Raw genomic sequence first — 22,791 nt, forward strand, 5'->3', positions numbered from 1 at the left:
GCAGGTGATGCCCTCGAGACAAACAGCCTTCACTGCTGCCAGCACATTGGCGCCGGCATCTGTGACTGGGAAGCCATGGGCAATGTCACCAGAGCCCACTCATCCCCTCAGGCTACTCTGTATCACAGTAGTTATGTTTTGCGCATCTATCCTTGCACATGGAGCAGAACTACTTGTGGACTGGTGGCAAGACTGTCCCCTTCATGGGCCTGGGCCATGCCCCAACAGTCCAGACAGAGAGATCCTCTGGTTGCCACCAGCGGGCGGTGAGGGAGAGGTTGCCAGGCTGCTGGCTATTCCAGAGATCTGCCTTGCACTCTGGAGAGATGAGCTTCGACCATTGCCACTGTGATGCACACTCATTAGCTCATGGACCTCTAAGAGGGGACAGAGTACCAGGGAGCCAGGTGTTGCAGCAACTGGAAAGGTTGCATCCTCCATGGGGAAGAGATGGCCATCCACAGCAATAATGAGATGAGCAATTGCTTCCTAGGCCTTCCATATAGCCCTTTTGGATGGCACTGTCAGCGTCCCTGGGGAATGATCCCTTGGAGGGTGGTCTGCCTTGATGTCCCTCCCATGGGACCCTGCGTGCAGAGAGTCTTTCTTAGGGGTGCCTCCTGCTCCCCCTCCCTGATGAGAGAGAGTAGGCCTCTTCCTCCTGCTGGCTGCCACTCTCCTCCAGCAGCAACATACTGGGGTGCTTGCAGGGGACAGAGGAAGACAATTGTTGGGGGATTGCACCACTCTAGACATGGGCATGGCACACCTTGCACTTTGCCACATGGCACACCTTGCACTTTGTCACTGGGCTGGCTGCAGAAATATTTCCAAACTATGGGCTGGAAATAGGCCCCACAATTGGAGAAGGCAGGAGGGACAACTGCTTTTTGGCACTGGGCTGGAAGGGGACACAGAGGCTTGTACTCAAGGTAGCAGCAGCAATAGGGTGTTGTGATGTGAAAGAGGAGAATGCTTCCTCCTGCTGAATCACTGCTGTCAGAGTATTCCTCTCTAAAGAATGTTAGCCAGTGTTGATGTCTGGGCAGTGCTAATAACTCTGTTGCCTCTGTGGAGAACCCTAGGAACAGATCAGGGGAAGCACACTCTAAGACCCCTGGTGATGCCCTGGTAGGACCAGGCTGCAGTGAGCTGGCAGGATGGGTTCGGTGCCCGGGGTACAAAGAAGGTGGAGGACTTCTTCCCCCCACAGTGAGCTTTGCACCTGCTTTCACTCTCATGGCACAGAGGTGTTCACAATCAGGAGGGGGGGTTATAAAATGTGGGACCTCAGCCAAGGCACCCAGTAGCTAAACCTTTCTGCTTGGCATGAGCAGAGAGTTGGTGCTGTGTATGTGGACCTAAGTGAAGACTTATTTGGTGTTCCTGAAGGGCTCATAGGAGCCATAAAGACTGGGCTTGGGGACTTGGGAACAATGGGCAGCAGGATCCAAATCCCCGCTGCCCCGCTCCAATCACAGGCCCCCTGCTGGTTTGAATGATCCAATAACGTGCTTGTGCAGGAGCCCTGAGTTGTATATAGCTGGCCCTGTGGACTTAGCCAGTCTGAGAGTGCAGTCCTATACTATGCTGTACCTAAAAAAGAGCTGATGATGATCACTACCACCTCACCTCTTCGTTGCATTGAACCCCCTATATTATAGTTGTGGATGAGTGAAGCCCAGAACCAACCAGCTTCGTCCAGCACACTGAACTCCAGCATCGCTGCTTAACTGCCACTGCCACCTGGCTCTACCATGGCTGCTGCTCCTGGACTGCACGGATACATCCCAGAGGACTGGGACACTTGGGAGAAGTGGCTGAACTACTTTATCTGGTACTACAAGATCATGGATGAAGACCAGTGGAAGTCGCTCCTGCTCAGCATCTTCAGCATGGCAACCTTGTGGTTGGCCAAGAGTCTCATCTCGCTCACTATGCTTGAGGCAGCCATTGTGGAGAAATTGACCAACCATTTCTCACCCTGGCCAACCCACATGACCCAGCGCATCAAATTCCACAAGCGGAACCAGAGGTCCTGGGAGACCATCACCGTCTTCCTTACGGAGCTCTGCCGCCTGGCCCTGGACTGCACTTTCTCCAACCTCAAGGAAGACCTACTTGACCCCTTCGTAACCGGCCTCTGAGATGAAAAGATGCAGCAGAAGCTGGCAATCCATGAGGACGCTCAGTGAACCTGCAGTGTACGAGAAATCGCATAAGGAACTACACGCAACTGGGGTACACAACGCCACCACTGCCACCTCTGCTGCCAAGGACTCCGAAGGCGACAATGCCCTCAAACTTCACCACGCGCCCTGAAGTGCCTGCCGCCACGTGCCACCTAAACAGCACCTGTCCAAGAGTGTGCCAGCTGTGGAGAGCCCCACGAATGGCACTCCTACAAATTCTGGGACATTGTCTGGGACATCAGTGCGGAAAGACAAGACCATCTGGGACTTCCAGAAATGGGAGTTCACTATACTAGGGGTAGGGGGTTTCTGGGTAAATTATGGACAGCTCTCAGGAACTCTACCCTTGCTAGTGGTGGATGGGGACCTTAGTAGTTTATTAGGTCAGACATGGTTTGATCCCCTTGGAAATCTGGGTGATGGGAATCCACCAGACCCATGCAAGCATAGATTCAGCAAATTTGTGGGGAGTTCCCAGCCATGTTCAATGGGATCTTAGGAACTTATACAAGTCCCCCCAATAGTGTTGCAGCTGAGCCCCAACGTGCAGCCCATACGGCTGAAAGCCCAGTGCATCCCTTTTGCCCTTAAACCTAAAATTGACGAGAAGTTAGATTGCCTTGTTGCGCAAGGGGTCCTAGAGCTGGTGACCAATGCATGCTGGGAGACACCCATTGTCACCCCAGTCAAGCCCGACAGTCATGTCCCGCATCTGCGTGGACTACAAATGTACCATCAACAGGACACTGCAAAACCACGCCTACCCAGTTCCAGTGGTCAGCCACGTGTTCGCATCATTGGAGGGAGCTAAAATCTTTGGCAAATTGGATTTGGTCCAAGCCAACCAGCAGCTCCCGGTAGATGCTGCTACGGCCGAGTCATACCTTTATGGCTGACCATTCATCATCCTCACAGACCATAAACCCCTGTTGGGTCTCTTTGCCCCAGACCACCAAATGCCCCAAATGCTGTCACCACGGGTTTTGAGGTGGTTCATCTTCCTAGCAGGGTACATGCTTCCAATACTGCCCGTGGAAGGCAATGGGCCATGGAGATGCATTGAGCCACCTGCCGCTGCCATCCGGGGACCCGGGCCCTGCCCCAGTGCACCAGATTCTGCTCATTGAATCCCTCCCAGACCACCCCCTACACGCCAAGGACATTGTCTGATTCTCAGCCAGGGACAAGACCCTCTCCCGAGTTTTGGACTGAGTGTGGAGGGGGTGGCCCACCAGCTGGGTGGGCCCAGATTTTACAGCATAAGCGTCTCGCCAGTATGAACTCTCAGTGCACAAGGGGTGTTTGTTGTGGGGGAGTAGGGTGGTGGTGCCCCCGGCCCTGTGACAGCGAGTCCTCACCACACTGCACAAAACCCACCCGGGGATAAGAACATAAGAGAAGCCATGTTGGATCAGGCCAATGGCTGGAAGTCAAGGTTAACAACATCTATTGGGTCTCCTTTGTCCACATGTTTATTCACCCCTTCAAAGAAATGTAACAGGTTAGTGAGGCAAGATCTTCCCTTACAGAACCCATGCTGAGTCTTCCTCAATAACTCGTGTTCATCAATGTGCCTACTCATTCTGTTCTTGATAATGGTTTCTACCAACTTTCCCTGTATTAAAGTCAGACTGACTGGCCTATAATTTCCTGGATTTCCTCTGGAACCCTTTTTAAAGATGGGGGTGACATTTGCTACCTTCCTGTCCTCAGGAATGGAGGTAGATTGCAATGAAAGATGACATATTTTTGCCAGAAGATCCACAAGTTCAACTTTGAGTTATTGCAGAACTCTTTGATGTATGCCATCCGGACCTGGTGACTTATAAGTTTTTAATTTGTCTATCAGTTGTAGGACCTTCTCTCTTGTCATCTCAATCTGACTCAGGTCTTTCAACAAACCTTCCAAAATAAGTGGTTCTGGAGCAGGCAAACGCTTCTCATCTTCCACAGTGAAGACGGAGGCAAAAACTGCATTCAGCTTCTCAGCCATTTCCCTATCGTCCTTCGGTAATCCTTTTACCCCTTGGTCATCCAAGGGCCCCACTGCCTCCCTGGCTGGTTTCCTACTTCTAATATATTTGAAGAAATTTTTATTGTTGGTCTTTATGATTTTTGCAATATGCTCCTCATTTGTCCCTTTTTGCCTGCCTGATCACAGCCTTGCATTTGATTTGCCACAGCCTGTGTTCTCTTTTATTAATCTCACTTGGACTAGCTTTCCACCACTTAAAGGAGTCCTTCTTACCTTTTATAGCTTCCATTACTTTGTTTGTTAACCATGCAGGTCTTTTCTTATACCTGTTTGTGCCTTTCCTAACTTGTGGTATATATTTTATCTGAGCTTCCAGGACTGTAGTTTTAAATACCTCCAAGCTTCCCCAAGGGTTTAGACTGTATTTACCTTTCCTTTCAGTTTCCTCTTCACATGCCTCCTCATCTCAGAGAATTTACCCCTTTTAAACCTAAACGTGGTTATGCTGGTCTTTTGGGGAAACTATTTATGCAAATGGTGAAATCAATAACGTTATGGTCACTGCTCCCAAGCGGTGCGATCACTTTTAATCTCTCACCAAGTCTTGGGCATTACTTAGGACCAAATCCAGGATCGCCCCACCCCTGGTAGGTTCTATTACCATCTGCTCCATAGCACAGTCATTGAGAGCATCTAGAAACTCAATCTCTTTCTCTCGACCTGAACGCATATTGACCCAATCAATCTGCGGGTAGTTAAAATCACCTATTACGACACAGTTTTTATGTTTAGCCACTATCTTTAATCCTTACATCATATTATAATCGTCCTCAATCTTTTGATTTGGTGGGTAATAACAAACTTCCATAGTTAAATTTCCTTTTGGGCCCTCTATTTCAACCCAAAGTATTTCTATTAGGGAATCTAATTCTTTGACCTCGGTCTTACTGGACTGTATACCCTCTCTGACATACAGAGCCACCCCATCTCCAACCCTTCCCTCCCTATCCTTCCAATATAACTTATATCCAGGAATCACCATGTCCCACTGATTCTCCTCATTCCACCAAGTTTCTGAAATTCCCACAATTTCTATGTTTCCCCCCAACACTAAACATTCCAACTCACCAATTTTACTTTGAACACTTCTAGCATTTGTATACAAACATCTATAATTTCCCAGGCAAGTTAGGCCCGCAACCTTCCTCCTGCCACCTTGAGATTTTGGCAGACACTCCATATTGTTTGTCACCATCTCAGTGGACAAATCTGATCCATTACCCAGTAGAAAAGTAACAGCTAACCCTTCATCTCCTTGAGATGAGTCCTCCCGAACCAATGAGTCCCTGCATTGCTGATAAGGATAGTACTTACTATGGCATTTCCGCTATTATGCGTGCTAATTAGAGAAAGCTGGGAATTCTTTTGGCTCTACTGAACTTGGGAAATTGTACAATACTTATAAGAATGGTCCCTGAAAGAACGATCTGAGATCCGAAACGGCTTGCAAAGCGGACCAGTTCTCCGTTGAACCACCTACTTTTAATACTGGACTGAATGTTATTTAGTGGCTTTCAGTCACATAAGGACAGTAGGAGCATTGAGTAACGTATGAGGTTTTATCTTGGTGATATGTTCTAATATTATTCATTTTGTATTTTGATACTTATTATTCACAAGTTAAAATTGCATTTTACACGGAGAGTTTTTTCTTTTTGTTGTGGCTCTGGCAAGGATAAGCCTTGCAATTTAAAGGCTCAAGCTCCCACCCACCTCTGACTCAAAAGCCAGAGCAACAGCAGAGGATAGGCCAGCAACCACCCTCAGGCAAACAGGCTCTCCTCTCTCAGCAAGAGCTTTCCAGCAGTTCTGTCCCAGCTCCAAGCACCTTCCTCTAACGCAGCTGTGCTATTTCTGCCACAACTCCTATCCAGAGTTTTAGGAGAGACTGGTCGCTGGAGCTAGGTACTGGTTTCCTAGCTTCTGGGCATGGTCATATTCCCTCGCAGACTTGCCAACAACTCTCTAGCTGACCATCCATCTGGAGGCAAAGTGAGACCACAGTCTAAAGAGTAGCAGGGCATTCAACTCTAGCAACCTCATCTAGAATCTCATCCAAAAGGTTTTCATATTTTGGTCTATTAATGCTGCTTTGTTCCAGATCAGGTCTTGCACTATTATCTGGAATTCCGTGGTGCACTTGGCCACTGTGCCCCTCCTTTGTCTCAGGGCCCAAAGTCTTCTGTTGGCATTCTCTGCTTTCTGAAGCTTGGCAAACACATTGGAGAGATGCACCACAAAACCAAGAAAATCATTTCACAAAGGCAACTACACAAGGACCAAAGGTGTGACCCATTTAGCTGCCTGCCCCTTTAATTAACTAATCAGGAAGCATATCTTCACTTTATGAGAAGGGAAATCCTAGCCTCACCACTCAATATACAACTGGCACTGTGCTAGAAATTCTGGGAAATATTCCACAGTGCCCTTAAACTTCTCTGGAGGGTAGATAGGGCATTTTGGGGTACAGAATGAAGAGCAACCACTTGTTGCTACAGCTGTTCCCGCTGCATTACCACTAGAGCTTAAGCTGCTGTATCTGGTCTTGAAGCACCACCAGGCTCACCAACGAAGCTGTAGCCTCCTCTATCTTGTGAAAGTTTGGGGTGGAAGCAAACTGTCAGAATCTAGGGTCAGACCAAGCCAAATTCCAGAGTCAGAATCAAAGTTCAGTCTAAACTTCAATTACTGCGACAACAGAGTCCAGTTCAGAACATTTTATACAGGAAGCAAGGTCCAACAGTCGATAAAATTGCAGGGAGGAAGATTCCAGAGTCAAGAGCCAGCCCAAGAGTCAGAGGAACAGAGCAGCCTTCAAAGCCCAATCAAGCAGCTGCAGGCTTATTGCTTCCACAACATGCAGGCTCCCAGCACTGGATTTTATAGGCACTTCCTAACAAGCCCTTGTTAGCAGCCAGCTGCTTGGGAGTGCTACTGCAGCTACTCCAGGCTGTCATCAGCAAGCAGCAGGCGCTCAAAGGTGAAGGTGAGCCTGGTGGACTGGTCTTAATCAACTGAGTCTCACCTGCTGCATCAGGGCTGAGTCAACACAGGAAGTATATCAGATATCGTGAGATTTCTCTACCAGTGAAACGAGACTTGGTGGCAGGAAAAGCAGGAAGTACCAGAGAAAGAAGAAGGTAGTCAGAGAAGTAAACAGCCTACTCTAGGTTTACAGTACCAGAGAGAAACATCGGCGGCCATTGCTGAGAGGACAAAGTTTTAACGTTTTTAAAGTGACTGGGACAATAAAAATTGGTGGAGTTAATTGAGTTGGCAATTATAAAATAAGGATTATTGGATAGTGGTGAAGAAGATTTGAATTGGTTAAAGGGAAAAGAAGAAAAAAAAATTAAAGTGAAGCAAGTCACGACCGCCATTTTGGTGAAAAATAAAAACTTTAAATATTAATATCTGAGCCTGGGAGGCTCAGAGGATGGTGAAATTGGGTTCATTGGAAAGGGCAAACTTCATTCTATTAAACCTGAGGGTCCAAATTTAATTTGGTGAGATAAAAATTTTCAATCTTTTTTATATGTCAGACCCGAAGCAAACTTGTGCTAGGTCTGCTTCAATGGAAAAAATGCAAGCCCAATTAGATGCAATGGAAGCCAGGATAATGAAGGGGGTGAAAGAAATGATAACTGCCTCTAAAAAAGAAATAAGAAAGGATATTGAGGACTCAAAAAAAGAACTGAAAAAAGAAATAGGTAATCTCAGAAATGAGAGTGTAGTAATAACAAAAAAAGTACAAGAAGTGGAAGCGAGAGTGAAAACACATGATTCCACCTTGCTAAAATTACAAGAAAAAGTGACAATCCATGACTGCAAACGGATGGAGACTCAGATACGTCTGAGAGGAGTACCTGAAAAGGAAGATGGTGACCTGAAAGAATATATAATAAAAATAATTGCAGAATTTTTGGAGGAAGATCCTGAAGAGACTAAAAATATGTATGACTATATGTATAGAGTGAACTCACTCTATGCTAAGAAAGATAATTTGCCAAGAGATGTTGTCATAAGATATATGACAAAAGAAATGGTGGGAAAGATCATGAACAAAAATTTTGAAAAGACATTGATAGTGGGAGGCAGCAGAGTAAGAATTATGAAGGAGTTGCCAAGGCAAGTGATAAATGATAGCAGAACATACAAAAAACTGACTGAAAAATTACGGGACAATGAAATGAGGTTTAGATGGATAATTTTAATCTGGTACTTGCTCTCAGCTGCTAGGACATTGTATGCGCAGTTGTGGAAGCAAGAAAAAATACCAGAGAAATGGGATTGGATTGTAAAAGTTATGGCATGGAGTGAAATGGACAAATTAACAAGAATATTAAGAGACTATGATTTAGAAGTTTTTAAGACGGAGTGGAAAAAGTTTAGAAGATATGTAGAAAAAGAGTGGGGGAAAAAGGACATTGGACAATTTTTGATAATGATTAAGTTTTAGAAAGAAGAAGAATATAAGTTTTTGTTTTAATAGTTAAGGGTACCTTTAAATATTAGCATTTTAAGTAAAAAACACCGGCGGGGGTCAAATAACGGGGGGGGGGGGTAGAAAGTAATATATGGGGTAGCTAAAAGAAGTTATTAAGATGTAAGAAATAGATTTGTTACCATATGTTACCAATAAAATTGTTTTAACCAGGAACACCAAATTAATAGACTGTTTCTGTTCCTTTGTCTTAACTCTCTTAATTGTTTTAACTACTGTAAATTATTGAATATGTATTTTAATATTTATTAATGTTATTGTTCTATGCTTTTATGTTGTAAGCCGCCCTGAGCCCGCCTTGGTGGGGAGGGCGAGATATAAATCAAATAAATAAAAAAATAAAATAATAATTGAGAGAGTCCCAGTGCCACCATGGATGACACCAGGTCCATTGCCTGTGTGGAGCTTGCGTCATTGGCATGGAAGTTGAAATCACCCAAGACCAAAAGCCTTGGGTGTTCCAGCGCCCAGCCTGCTATGACCTCCACAAGCGATGGTAAGGCACTAGCTGGTATGTTGTGCGGCCGGTACACCAGCCAGATAGCCAAACTCTCTCCAACATCACACATTATACTTACACATTCAATGCCAGTGATCTTTTGGGGTGGAAGAGCCCGGAAGGAGTAAGCCTCCTGAATGAATACTGCCACCCCTCCCCCCCCCCGCTAGTTCATGATTGGTGAAGGACTAAGAACCCGGGTGGAGTTAACTGGGAGAAAGCAACTGTCTCCCCATCTTGCACCCAGGTCTCAGTCACACAAGGCAGGTCCATATTCTGCCCTAGCAGAAAGTCCTGAAGGACGGAAGTCTTATTATTAATTGAGCTGGCATTAAATAGCACCAATGTTGGAGGCACGTACTTCAGCTCAGCCCCAGTGTCTGCAACCATTGGGAAGGGACACAGGCTGGAAGGAGGCCGAGCATCTTGGTATCTCAATCTCCTTCCCTTAAATAGACGCCTCTTCCCACTGCTATACTTTCCCCTCCCCTGGAACACCAGAATCCCCAGCTCATTCATCACCTCTTGCTGATGGTCTCCGCAATCACCTCAGACAGATCAGAATGTAACAGCTGAGTAATAGCAGTAGTACAAGTACAGTAGTCTATACCTGGTATGCCTCTAACTTGATGGTAACAATGTCTTACTAACTGGTAGTACAAGTACAGTAGTCTATACCTGGTATGCCTCTAACTTGATGGTAACAATGTCTTACTAACTGGTAACTGTTTAGTCCCTCCTTAAGTCTAAACTAATATTCTAATAAATTTAATTCCTACCTACTAAATTAATTAGACACCTTAATATTGCCAATTAATCAACACCTCCAATTAGTACTGTGATAATCTTCAATCAAATCAAAATACTCCTAATTAATCAGCAACCTCCAAAAGTTAATTTAGCAGCCAATTTTCTCTAAAAGGCGGGGGGAGGGGGAGAAAAAAAAATCTGTTTTTCCTACCTGCTAAATTAATTAAACCCACACTCACTAATTAGACCCTCACTCACTTACTCCCTCATTCACTCACTATTGCCAATTAATTTAAAAATAACCAATTAGTACTACAAACATAACCTCAAGATTTAAATACACTAGTTAATCAGCAAAAATTCTTAGTTAATTTAGTAGCCAATATAATAATATCATTTTAGCATTAGTTCTAATCAGACTCAATTAAATAAATTAATTGTCCTATACAATTAATTTAACATAACAAATTAAGTTGCAGTACAGATCATCAGGTTAGCAGCAATTTGTTAAAAGCAGAGTCCGATTTACAAGTTCAGCCTCGTGGCAATTGATTGAGTAAAGAGGGCTGGAATTTTAATCACCTGGAGTCTTTTAAGGTGCAACAGATATAAAGTGCAGTCTGGGTGCAAAAAGCAAGTTTTCAGGAAGCTGATGTAAAAAAAAATAGAACAGTGTTAAGACACAGTTCGTCGGGTTAGTATAAAACAAACAGTTAGTAGAAAAACAAAATCATAACTTTATTTCTACAGGGGGATGGGGAAATGGGATAAAAAATAAGAAACACTAAGACTATACCTTTACTATGGAAGGCACATGGCTAAGAAGCGAGAACTTCCTCTTTCTTCTTGACCTCTGCCTACCTAGACAAAGAAGTCACCTGACTAACTGACCAATTAACACAAAAAAAAAACAAATAGTTTTTTCCTGGGCTTTCTCCTGACTGGGAGGGAGCCAAGATCCTCTTCCTAGGTCAGGCAGACAATAGAGAAACAGGAAAACAGTATTAACCCTATAATGACAGGAACTTAGATCATTGCAAAGGACATGCAGAACAGATACATAATTTCAACATTGAATTACAAGTGCTTAGAGGATGAACTAATTTTGCTACTGCTAAAAGTGACTGAATCAGATAAGAGAAAAGAAAAATATACTACAAACCTGGCAAGAGGCACATATAACTGATCCATAAGGAAGGAAATGATCCAATGCTACCACAATCTTACAGACCTATATCATTGTTAAATGCAGCTTACCAACTTTTTGCCCTAATAATGTCAGAGCGACTTAAGAAATGCATAACAAAAATTATCCACCTGGATCAAACATGTTTTGTTCTGGTGAGATATATGAAAGAAAATTCCTGTTTTATAATTGATGCATTGGAATTTGTACAAAAAGAAGAAGAAAATAGCAGTTTTTATGTTTTTTTAATGCCAAAAAAGGCTTTTGACAATTTGTCTTGGACATTTATGTTAAAGTATTACAGCATATTAACTGTGGACCTAAATTTTTGAATTGAATCCAAAGCATCTGTATGAAACAAAACACCAAAATGTTAATCAATGGCATATTCTGAGGGATTCCAGATACAGAAGAGGACAAGACAAGGATGTCCCTTATCACCATTATTATTTATCCTCACAATGAAAATTTGTGCTTCTAGGATTAGACAAGATCCAAGAATCAAGGGATTGAGAACTGATGGAGAAGAATTTACCAAATCAAGAATAAGACACTATTAAAATAGTCATAGGATGTGATCTTGTTACTAATTCAGTTAAATACTTGGGAATAAATGTTTCCAGGAAAACAGATATGCTTTTCATAATAATTATGAATAACTTGGGGGAAAAAATCAAGAGGATCTGAAGAGATGGTCCAATTTAAATTTGTCTTGGTTTGGGGAAATTGTTGCAATTAAAATGAGCATTCTCCCAAAACTTAACTTTCTATTTCAGATGTTACCAACTGAGCTACATGACAAGATACTGAAAGATTGGCAAAGACAAATAAACACATTTATATGGAATAGCAAGAAACCAAGGGTTATATTCAAAGTTTTACAAGATGAAAAGAAAAGAAGATTAGTGGTCACAAACATTAAACTGTACTATCAAGCAGCTTGTTTGGTATGGAAGACTAATGAAATTAGAAGCAGCAGATTTGCTTAAAGGATTACATAGACATTTTTGGATTAAAGCAAGTGGTAAACAATCTAAAAATAACCCCGCTATCAGAAGCACAGGCCATGCTATTAGAGACAGCTTGCTGAAAAACTGGTGGTTACTTAACACAATATTAAATCCTCCAATATCACCTTTAATGTCACCACTAGAAGCCTACCATGACAAGCCTGAGAGGTGAAATAATGACTTCGTAACATACGAAGACATGATCAATAAACGGGAAAATCAAATCCTGGCAAGTTATTAATGAAAAAGGAAAGAAGATACAATGGTTAACATATCTTCAACTATTATTGAGCCTTAAAGAAGATAACCACTGAGAAGGAAATACATTAAAGAACTTGAATCAGTTTTAAAAGATAATTTTGAATAAAAAGGATCACCTTCAAGGTCATATCTGCAAACTTCTACTACAATATGACACAGAAACAGAACAAGTTAAGGTATGTATGATGAAATGATTACAACATTTTGGGCAAGATATCCTATTTCAGCTACGGACAAAAACAAAATTTACAGCGAGTCAGAGAAAACTGGTATAAAATGTTTTACCACCCCAAAAGTCATCGAGAAGATGGATAAAAATGATCAAGGACTGTGTTGGAAGTATAAAGAGATAGATGGTACTTTTTACCATATGTGGTGGTCTTGCAAAAAACCTAGTAAATACTGGAAGGAAATACATACTGAAATCCTAAACAAACACATAAATAAAATTGAAGATTAAATTTGCTATGATATGGAGGCTCAGATAGCAGCCACCGCCAAGTCCGCATTTTTTCACCTTAGGCGGGCAAGGCAGTTGGCTCCTTTCCTGGAGAACGGCGATCTGGCAACAGTGATCCATGCAATGGTCACCTCAAGGCTGGACTACTGCAATGCCCTCTACATGGGGCTGCCCCTGTGCCGAACCCGGAAGCTACAGCTAGTGCAGAATGCCGCCACCCGGCTGTTGTTAGGGCTCCCTAGAAGGGAGCACATTCAGCCGGGGCTTCGGGGGCTTCGGGTATTGGCTGCTGATAGCATACCGAGTTCGGTACAAGGTGCTGGTTATGACCTTTAAAGCCCTTTATGGTCTAGGACCTGCCTACCTTAGGGACCGTCTCTCCCCACATGTTCCCCAGAGAGTACTGAGATTGTGGTCTCAGAACCTCCTTACAATCCCTGGGCCAAAGGAGGCCCGTCTGAAAACAACTAGGGACAGGGCCTTTTCGATTGCAGCCCCCTCTTGGTGGAACCAGCTCCCGGAGGAGGTGAGGGCCCTGCGGAATCTTGGACAGTTCCGCAGGGCCTGTAAGACAACCCTCTTCCGGCTGGCATACAACTGACCGATATCTGAATATCCAAATTCATGAACATCAGCATATCTGAACATTGGAATACTTGAAGAACCGACTTTTAGGGAAGATGTAGGGTGGGATATAAATCGAATGAAATAAATAAATACCTGAATCAATGCTATTGGGCATTTTACCAGTGAATACAGAAAGAATGAAGCACAAATTGCTTAGATATATGTCAACTACAGCAAGAGTAGTATTTGCAGCTAACTGGAAAGTTAAGGGCTGCCCAGCTCTGGAGAACTGGATAGACAAGATGCAGTTTGCATTTATGGCAAAATGGACAAGCTGCATTAATCAAAATATGAATTTGAAAATAATTGGCAAATTTTTATGGCTATTGTAATCAATCTTTCTAGTTACATAGTTGAATAGTTTGGAATTGTATGATAATTATGTAACTATTTTATTACGAAATAATAGGGGTATTGTATCTATGTGATTTTTTCATAACGTATGAAAATACTATAATCTTATCATAATTATAAAAATTCTTTTGAGGTTATGTGTATAATTCCATAGAATAGATGAGAAGATATAAAAGATAAAATATCACGAGAAAAAGAAAGAATATCTGACCAGGTCGACATTGTTATTTTTGAACAAAGAACATCTTTAATATTTGTAAAATTCTGCTTAATCTCCCCCCCCCTTAACCTGACATTCCTGACTTGAACCAGTCCCAGGAGGCTGTTATTTATGTCATTGGTGAAATTTATGTATAACCATCAGTACATATAAGCTAATAAAATTTTTTCCAACTTCTTTATCTGACAGCCAGTCAAAATATATAGCCAAAAGACTAACATATTCCAAAAAAGGCAAGCTTACTAGGTGGGTGGGAAGGAAGATAAAACATACACTAGACTTTTCCTTGGATTTAGCCCTTATTTCTACTCCAAATGCAAACCACAGAAGAGAAGTGTCTACTTGGTTTCACCTTGATTGGTACCCTCAACCCAACTAGCAATGAGTGGGTAGACTAGAGGGTTGGGGTGTCTCAGTTAGCAGCATAGATAGCCCAAAGTACACTCATTCCCTCCTCCATGGAAGACACCCTATCAAAGGGCAAAGAACTTGGCTTTTAAAAACCTGGATCATTTGAAGCTCAAGATTCTATTAGTTTACACATACCTACAAACATATTGTACTTTTTCTATGTATGTCAAAAAGTAGCCATAGAAACAGGCAAGAAAGGTATGCAAAGCAAACAAAAGAAGAAATGCAAGTTAATGCAACAGAATACTTACCAATACTTTTAAAAGTAAGCCACTGCAGTGCGACACAACCATGAAGATTCAAACGTACCACAGAAGCACGCCACTTCAGCAAGATATTTCCTCCTATATAGTCCTTCATCTTGTCCTTCACTTCAGAAAAATTAATCTAGAAGAGAAAATTAATTTCCCCAGAAATGATAAAATGATTACTAACTGTTCCATGTGTTAGACTAGTTCAATCTAACAGTCTCCCTGAAAAAATTAATAAAATACTGGCAATTACTCTGAGAAAATTAAATGAAAATATTTTTAAATATCATGGCAATAGAAAACACAGAGATGTTTATAGAGTAGTATCTTGATTAATTTCATTTTAATAACCATCTATTGATTATATATAGAAAATATCAGGAAAACCCACACCCACGCTATTTTGTTTGCATGAACAAGCAATCTTAATATGTTCTGTGGAACCTTTTTGGGAAACTATCAAAGGAAGGCTGCTCTTGTATTTCATCTCTCCTAGACTTGCCATCTACACACGTCCGAATTCCTTATTTATTTATGTCAGAAATGCTCAAAATGAGATGCACCATAAACGGCAAAATGCTATTTTAATAGACTATATTAAAAGGACTGCATAATTATAATAACCATAGCTGTTATTATAATTATAGTGTAATGTGCTCTCTCCTCTCCCATTAAAAGCAGATCACACCATTTTGGATACTGAAGTTTCTGGATGGTCAGCCTCACATAAAGCATATTACAATTTGGCATTTATTCACATATATTCATGTTATACATTAATTTTTCTACATATTCTTTAATATGTATATAATTGAACTGGGTTTATCATATTTAATATCACTAGGCTGCTGAGAAAAGGGGCTTTCAAATTATATCTAATGGACCCTGTCTTAAGTATCTAGTCCGACTGCATTGGCTTGCTCTCCTAATCCCAGTGGAAGGGAGTCACAATCAGCCTGCTCTCCTAATCCCTGAGGAGAAGGGCCACTGAACCAGCTTGCTCTCTTACCCCAGATGAGGAGGACCAGGCTTATTCCACTATGCCCACAGGGGGTGAGCCCAGGACTTGGCTTTCCTTCTTCTGGAGGAGAAGGCCCCAGCCACCTCTGCTCTCCAGCCTGCTCTGCTCCCCACCCTTTCACAATCCTCATCAAGCCTTCTGAACTTCAGCAGAGCACCACCACTGTGGCAACCAGAGGAGCCACTGTCCCCACTGTGACCACCTGAGGAGGACCCCTGATGCCCAGGATCCACGCTCAAGAGCTGCAAGCAGTGAAGAAGACTGGCCAAGAACTGCCAGCTGCCAAGACCAGGGCCTTGCTTTGCCTCCCCCTCCCCTGCCCCATGGATTTATTTTCCTGCACACTTCAACAACCTTCAAAGTCACCAGAAAGAGCACGCATGCCAAAATATGTTCTAATGTATTTACTGCTGATATCTTGTCTTCTCTGCATGCACGTGCATACCTGGGACTTACTTGTATTCACTGCTTCTTTTGCTTTTCAAAATTGTACTACAAACATTCTCTTGAATAAAAATCAATCTCTTAATCAGCAGCTCTGAATCTAGAAAGCAAGCTGTACCCACATGTTGCCAAGGGTGACCTCAGTGAAATTCTGATTTTTTCAAAAAAAAAAATTATAAACCAAAGAAATTTACCTTGATTGTGGAATGATATTTTACTATATGACGTATATTTTACTCACATGTCTTATGAATAAATCCATGTGAAATCTCAAATTCCAATATCCGTGAGTTAGGGCTAACATACAAACTTTATTAACAGTATAGCTATAGTAGCAACTGCCCCCCCCCATACCAAACATGTAGTAAGCTTCCTAAGCTACAGACATCTGTCCTCAATGGTTGACACTGTTGGAAGCTGTACAATATAGATAAATCAGGTAATGATGCTGTTCATTTTCTTAATATATGCTGATTCTGTTTCCCCATATAAATTCCACTGGCAGTTTTTGTGAGATCATCATTTCCTTTTCCAACAAAATACAGCTAGGACGACATAAATAATAGATTTTGGAACATTTTTAAGTTCCTACTTTTTAAAACTCTAGACCAGGGGTGTCAAACTCGTTTGTTATGAGGGCCGGATCTGACATAAATGAGACCTTATTAGGCCGAGCCGTGTTGGGCTAGGCCATGTGTGTACCTATTTAAGATTAGGTAACAGAAATATAAACTTTTTAAAGGACACAGACAAACACGATTAAAGATTTTTTTAAAAAAAAACCCTTTAAAATAAAACATGCTTAAAACATTAGCACTTGTTGGTCTTAAAGGTGCTTTCTTTGTATTTCTCCCATGGGGCCCAGGGAACTGGGCAAAGGAAGCTCTGGCTCTTTCCCTCCCTCCCCAGGGGATCAGGAGGGGGAGCAGCCTCAACCAATGGAGAAAATAGAGGTTTTGCTCTGTAGTTCCTGTGAGATTGAGCAAGCCTTGCAAAGCAAGCTGAGATGCAGAAGGAAGCATGAGAGAGGGAGAAGGAAGCAGACAAGAGCCAGTTGCTCGGGGGCCTGATAGGAGCCCTCCAGGGGCCTGATTCAGCTCCCAGGCCGCATGTTTGACACCCCTGCTCTAGACCCTTTTCAGTTGGCTTCTAGTGCTTGGAAGCAGAAGTAGATATCAGGGAATGTGTGTTGAACTGGTTCAAATAATTCCTCACTGATCAAACTGAAAGGGTTGCTATTATCATCAGTGTAGGATCTAGCCTGTGAAATTCCACAAGGTGCAATTCTGTCCCCCATGCTTTTCAACCTCTAAGCCCTTAGGATGAATCATTCATAGTTTTGGGGGTGGTTGTCATCAATACACAGATGATACCCAGCTCTATATATCCTTATCCAAAAGTCCTGGTGATGCAGCAGAGGTCTTGAATAGAGATGGACACAACCAAAACATGAATCATGATTCGTGCTAAAAATGGACAGTTTGTGGTTCATTCCAAACTGGTTCATTTGATTCTGCTGCACCCAAACATGAACCAGTCTTTTTTCTTGGCATGTTGTTTGGTTCATGTTTGCTTCGTTTTTCCAGACAGCCTGGCACTGATATATTTCCTAGCCCCTGCACTTCTGGTCAGTTTCCAGTGAAATTGACTAGAAGCAGCAGCTCTGCTCTCCCTGGTGGCCTGCACTTTTGGTCAGTTCCCATTGAAACTGACTTGATGCTGCAGTTTTGCTCTCCTGGCCCCTGCACTTCTGTTCAGTTTTCAGCTGACTAGCTGCCGTAGCTCCACTCTCCCTGGCTCCCTGCTGCTTCAAGTCAGTTTCATTAGAAACTGAACAGAGGCGCAAGGGCCAGGAGAGCATGTCTAGTCAGTTTTCAAGCTTTCGGGGGTGGGGGGGAAACCGACCAGAAGCTGTAGGGCTTCTTTTCTTTTCCCAGCTTGACATACTCCTAGGAGAGCAGTTTACTGGGGGCACCTGCTTTAGGGAGCTGTAGCTCAGTCCTCCAAAGTCCAATTCACAGCAAACACGGTGAGCTGATAGAGGAAAGTCTTATGAAGAGTTCGCCACAAGTTTGGCATCTCTAGCTCACTCGGAGGCCATTCTATGTCTTCCCAAACTGAATGAACCATGAATTGCTTAGGAAATTGAAAAAAAAAACACCATGAAAGAAACCAAACCACTGATTCGGGCAACCCAACCAACCATGAACCAAACCACCATTTTCACATTCCATGTCCATCCTTAGTCCTGAATAACTGCCTGTCTACTGTGGTAAATTGACTAAGAGTGAATAAATTGAAACTAAACCCTGAAAAGGCAGACATCTTAAAAGGACATTTTGCTCCCCACTTTTGATAGAGTTCACATGACCCTTGCTGACTCAGTTAAGAGCCTTGGGGTTATACTGGATCCAACTTATTATTGGAAAAGCAAGTTTCTAACTACTTGACAGTCCTTAAGATGGCCCATTTTCTTTATATGGCTGATCTAGGAACCAAGATCTATGCCACAGTAACATCCAAACTAGACTACTATAATGTACATTAGTCTCCTCTCAAAATCAACTTGGAAACTCTAGTAGGTACAGAATGTTGCAGCTCAACGACTATTGGGAGCTAGACAGAACGTGCATATTACTCCTATTCTGTAGTCATTTCAAATGCTGCCCATCAGTTACCAAGCTCAATTTAAGGTATTGGCTATCAGGTTTATGGATCCATGAGACTGCCTTCCCCCTATTATCTATCATAACAGCTTCACTCATCTGATCAGGGCCTTCTGCAGCTGCCAACTTGCAAATGGGCAAAATAAACAACTGCCCATACATGAGCCTTTGCCATTGTGGTTCCCATCTTATGGAATAGCCTGCCTGAGGAGGTCAGGAAGCCTCCCACTCTTCTGGCTTTCTGCAAACTATGCAAAATGGAATTGTTCAAGAAGGTCTTTTTTGCACATGTATTAGGATTGCACTGTACAAAAAGATTTACAAATTTACTTGCTGAAACGAGGATCCTACTATATAATTTTCATATAATTAATATGTCATGTTAATAAAAATTTGTTTCACTTCTGTTTTTATATTTCTGTTTGGTTCTACAACCCTAATCCTATTGCATTGTTTATTGAATGTCCCTTCCTATTGATTGTATTGACTCACCCTGTGTAATCCACTTGGAGTCCCAGTGAGAAAGGTGGACTATATATAATGTAAATAAAATGTTTTAGAATGTTAATAATTATATTTAAATGGCTTGGTAAATACACACGGTGAATATTCCTGTAGGTATTTGGAGTGATTTGCTTCAAAGGTGGTCCTCTGGGGCCTTAAGTTATTTTGTCTGAGGGACTTTTGCCATAATTTCTTTGAGACTCAGACACTTTGCTGCATTTTTCACTCCAGATTCAGAAACACAGATAGGAAGTGAACAGACACACATCACTATGTCATACATTTAATCATTAATTGGAACTAGGCAGTCAAGGCTAAATAGATGAGTTTATCGGTACAACATTATTTTTTATTCATATTTCATATATGAAATACAAATATTTGAATAAAAGGCCATGAGAACCTTATTTCTGTTATGCATGCTGTTGCCAAAACACATACGGGTGCTTTATTATTAATTACCCTCATTTTCACTTCAGTTCACTTTTTAAAACTGATTATTAGATCTTGCATTTAGGCATATGTACTTACACTACACCACACTGAACAAACATGTGTCATTGCATTCCATGATCGACAAACTTGAGCACATCTTCCCAAGTCAATTAAGTTTAAATAATGAAAGATCTAGATTGGAAACAGAGAAATATATTAATACATAAAAGATGAATTGCAAATTTTGGTCATGGTATTCACCACATTGAACAAAGAGTACTGTCACTCTTAAGAATATTCAGTGTAAGTATCACGACAAGAGATAGCCTTGCGAGGACCTTTTTGAAACCTTAGTTTTGCAACATACTACTAGAGAACGCTGCAGGCCTCCTATTGAAGCAACAGTTCAAGTAGTGGAAGAAATAAGCCCAGTAAGATTTTCCTGTATTCTATACAGCCTTCATTATTTTGCTTTCCTGTCTGATTCAATATATCTTCCTAAATGCAATGATGTTTCTAACTAGATTCAAACTTTTACATTCTTAACCATATGCCTATCATTTTTCTATAGCTCATAAGGCTCTGAGCAAAATAACAAGTAGTATTAGACCCTACTGAAGTCTCTTTCATCCCCAGGCTCCACCCTGAAATCTCCAGGAATCTATCAACCCAGAATTGGCAGCTTTAGTGCAGATAGGACTACAGAATCATTGTCCCCCAACCAGCCCCCACAGTGGAGCCAAGCAAGTGTTGGCCTTTGACCCACACAATGTGGGTGGGAACTGCTGTTGCTTCTGGAAGCCAGCTACCCAGGTCCCAGATGAGGTGGGCATGGGCAATGCCAGGACCATGTTTGTCTTCTTTTTCCTCTCCCTCAGCAGGTGGGGCTGTGGGTGGTTGGGGCCCCTCCCAGTGTAGCCCAGCGTACCTGCCCATTGCTAATTGACTACAACTACCCGTGAGCTAGTGAAGACAAGTGGAATAGATTCAGGAATAATGCTGATAGGGAAATCTTATTAACTGAAGACTTTCCATATAATGATTTTCAGCACTTGCTTTGATTGGGTAAAAAGTGTATTCAGGTTCTACAAACTTGGGCTGAGGGATGGAGCCAAAGTACAGCAAGCTGTTGGCAACAAATCTCTGACAGCACATCTAAGAGATTCAGTTAAACGGTGGAGGTTATGGACTGATACACTAATCTTAAGTTTGGTAGTCAATTTTTTAAAGGGTTTGCACCAAGAAACTCCGTGTTGCTGAGTATGGATGAGACATGCTTGAGATGTTTAAGGCTACAATACTATACATACTCCTTTTGAACCATTTGTACCATTTACATGGATAGAATTTACAGCTGAATAAATTAGATTTAGACATTATGACTAGTCCTATTTACAGTTTAGTAATTTCAATGGACAGAATGGATTTCTCACCTCCCCCAGCCTGCTGTAGCCCAAAATGCTTTCCTATGGACCTGAAAAAAACAGCATGAAGGGCAAACTGGGAGTCCATAGTAGGAGGGAAATAGCTGCAAATATCATTCCCTCCCTTCCATTAGCAGAATTTTTCTATTTGATTCAGCAAGTTTACTGTGAGAGATTCTTCATTAGCCTTTGTCCTGGTCTCGTTCTCAGCTCTCAAGTTTGCACAGGGCACAGAGTAATCAGGAAACACATAGCTCCACTCCAGAGATGCCAATGCAGAATCCGGGGAAAAAGAGCTGCCATGAGGAGCCCCACTCAAAAGGGAGGCAAGGGCTAAGTGCAGAATCGGTCTAAGTGTCATGATAATCAATGAAACCTCACAAGAAATCAACAGGAAACCAATAGGTTGCTGGTCTATGAGCAGAACAGAAGCCCAAATCTTATTTCAGCTGACTATAAAGACTTTCCCTCTCATGGATTGCTGCCTTGATGTGGCGAGAGGGCTTGCGCAGTTCAGAGAGGCTGTGGGCTATGCCATGCAGGGCCACCCAAGATGGATGGGCCACAGCTGAGAACCCAGACAAAATGCGATCATCTGGAGAAGGAAATGGCAAGCTCCCTACAGTCAGCAAAAACAAGACCTGGAGTTGACTATGTCTCAGATCATGAGCTACTCATTGCAAAATTCAGGCTTAAACTGAAGAAAACTGGGAAAGCCATTAGGCCATTCAGGTTTGACCTTGATCACATCTCTTCTGAATATACAGTGGAAGTGAAGAATAGATTTAAGGGACTAGAGTTGATAGAGTGCCTGAAGAACTATGGACGGAGGTTCATGACATTGTACAGAAGGCAGCAACCAGCACCATCTCAAAGAAAAAGAAATGCAAGAAAGCAAAGTGGCTGTCTGATGAGGCTTTACAAATAGCTGAGGAAAGAAGGAAAGCAAAAGTCAAAGGTGAAAAGGAAAGAGTCACCCAACTGAACGCAGATTTCCAGACAACAGCAAGGAGAGATAAGGAGACCTTCCTGAAGGAACAATGCAAAGCAATAGAGGAAAATAATAGAATGGGAAGGACAAGAGATCTCTTCAAGAAAATTGGAGAAATCAAGGGAATGTTTCGTACAAAGATGGCCATGATAAAGGACAAAAACGGTAGGGACCTAATAGAAGCAGAAGAGATCAGGAAGAGGTGGCAAGAATACACAGAAGAATTATACAAGAAGGATCTCAATGTCCTTGACAACCATGACGGTGAAATCGCTGACCGTGAGCCAGACATTCTAGAGTGTGAAGTCAAATGGGCCTTAGAAAGCATTACTAACAACAAAGCGATAGGAGATGACGGTATCCCAATTGAGCTTTTCAAAGTCCTAAAAGATGATGCTATTAAAGTTATGCACACATTATGTCAACAAATCTGGAAAACGCAACAGTGGCCACAGGATTGGAAAAGGTCAGTTTATATTCCAATCCCAAAGAAGGGTAATGCCAAGGAATGTTCAAACTATCGCACCATTGCACTCATTTCACTTG

At 42.3% G+C, this 22,791-nt stretch overlaps 1 protein-coding gene across 1 annotated transcript in view; it reads right to left on the reverse strand.

Annotated features, from left to right (window-relative positions):
* The window catches only part of FBXL13 (F-box and leucine rich repeat protein 13), a 253,544-nt gene that overhangs the window by 170,539 nt on the left and 60,214 nt on the right, over positions 1 to 22,791 (reverse strand). Inside the window, exon 9 of the mRNA XM_060246072.1 lies at positions 14,761 to 14,896. Within this exon, the coding sequence (XP_060102055.1) occupies positions 14,761 to 14,896 (136 nt within the window). The remainder of the gene's footprint in view (positions 1 to 14,760; positions 14,897 to 22,791) is intronic.

The sequence above is a fragment of the Heteronotia binoei genome, chromosome 8, assembly GCF_032191835.1.
Source record: "Heteronotia binoei isolate CCM8104 ecotype False Entrance Well chromosome 8, APGP_CSIRO_Hbin_v1, whole genome shotgun sequence".
Taxonomy (NCBI): Eukaryota; Metazoa; Chordata; class Lepidosauria; order Squamata; family Gekkonidae; genus Heteronotia; species Heteronotia binoei.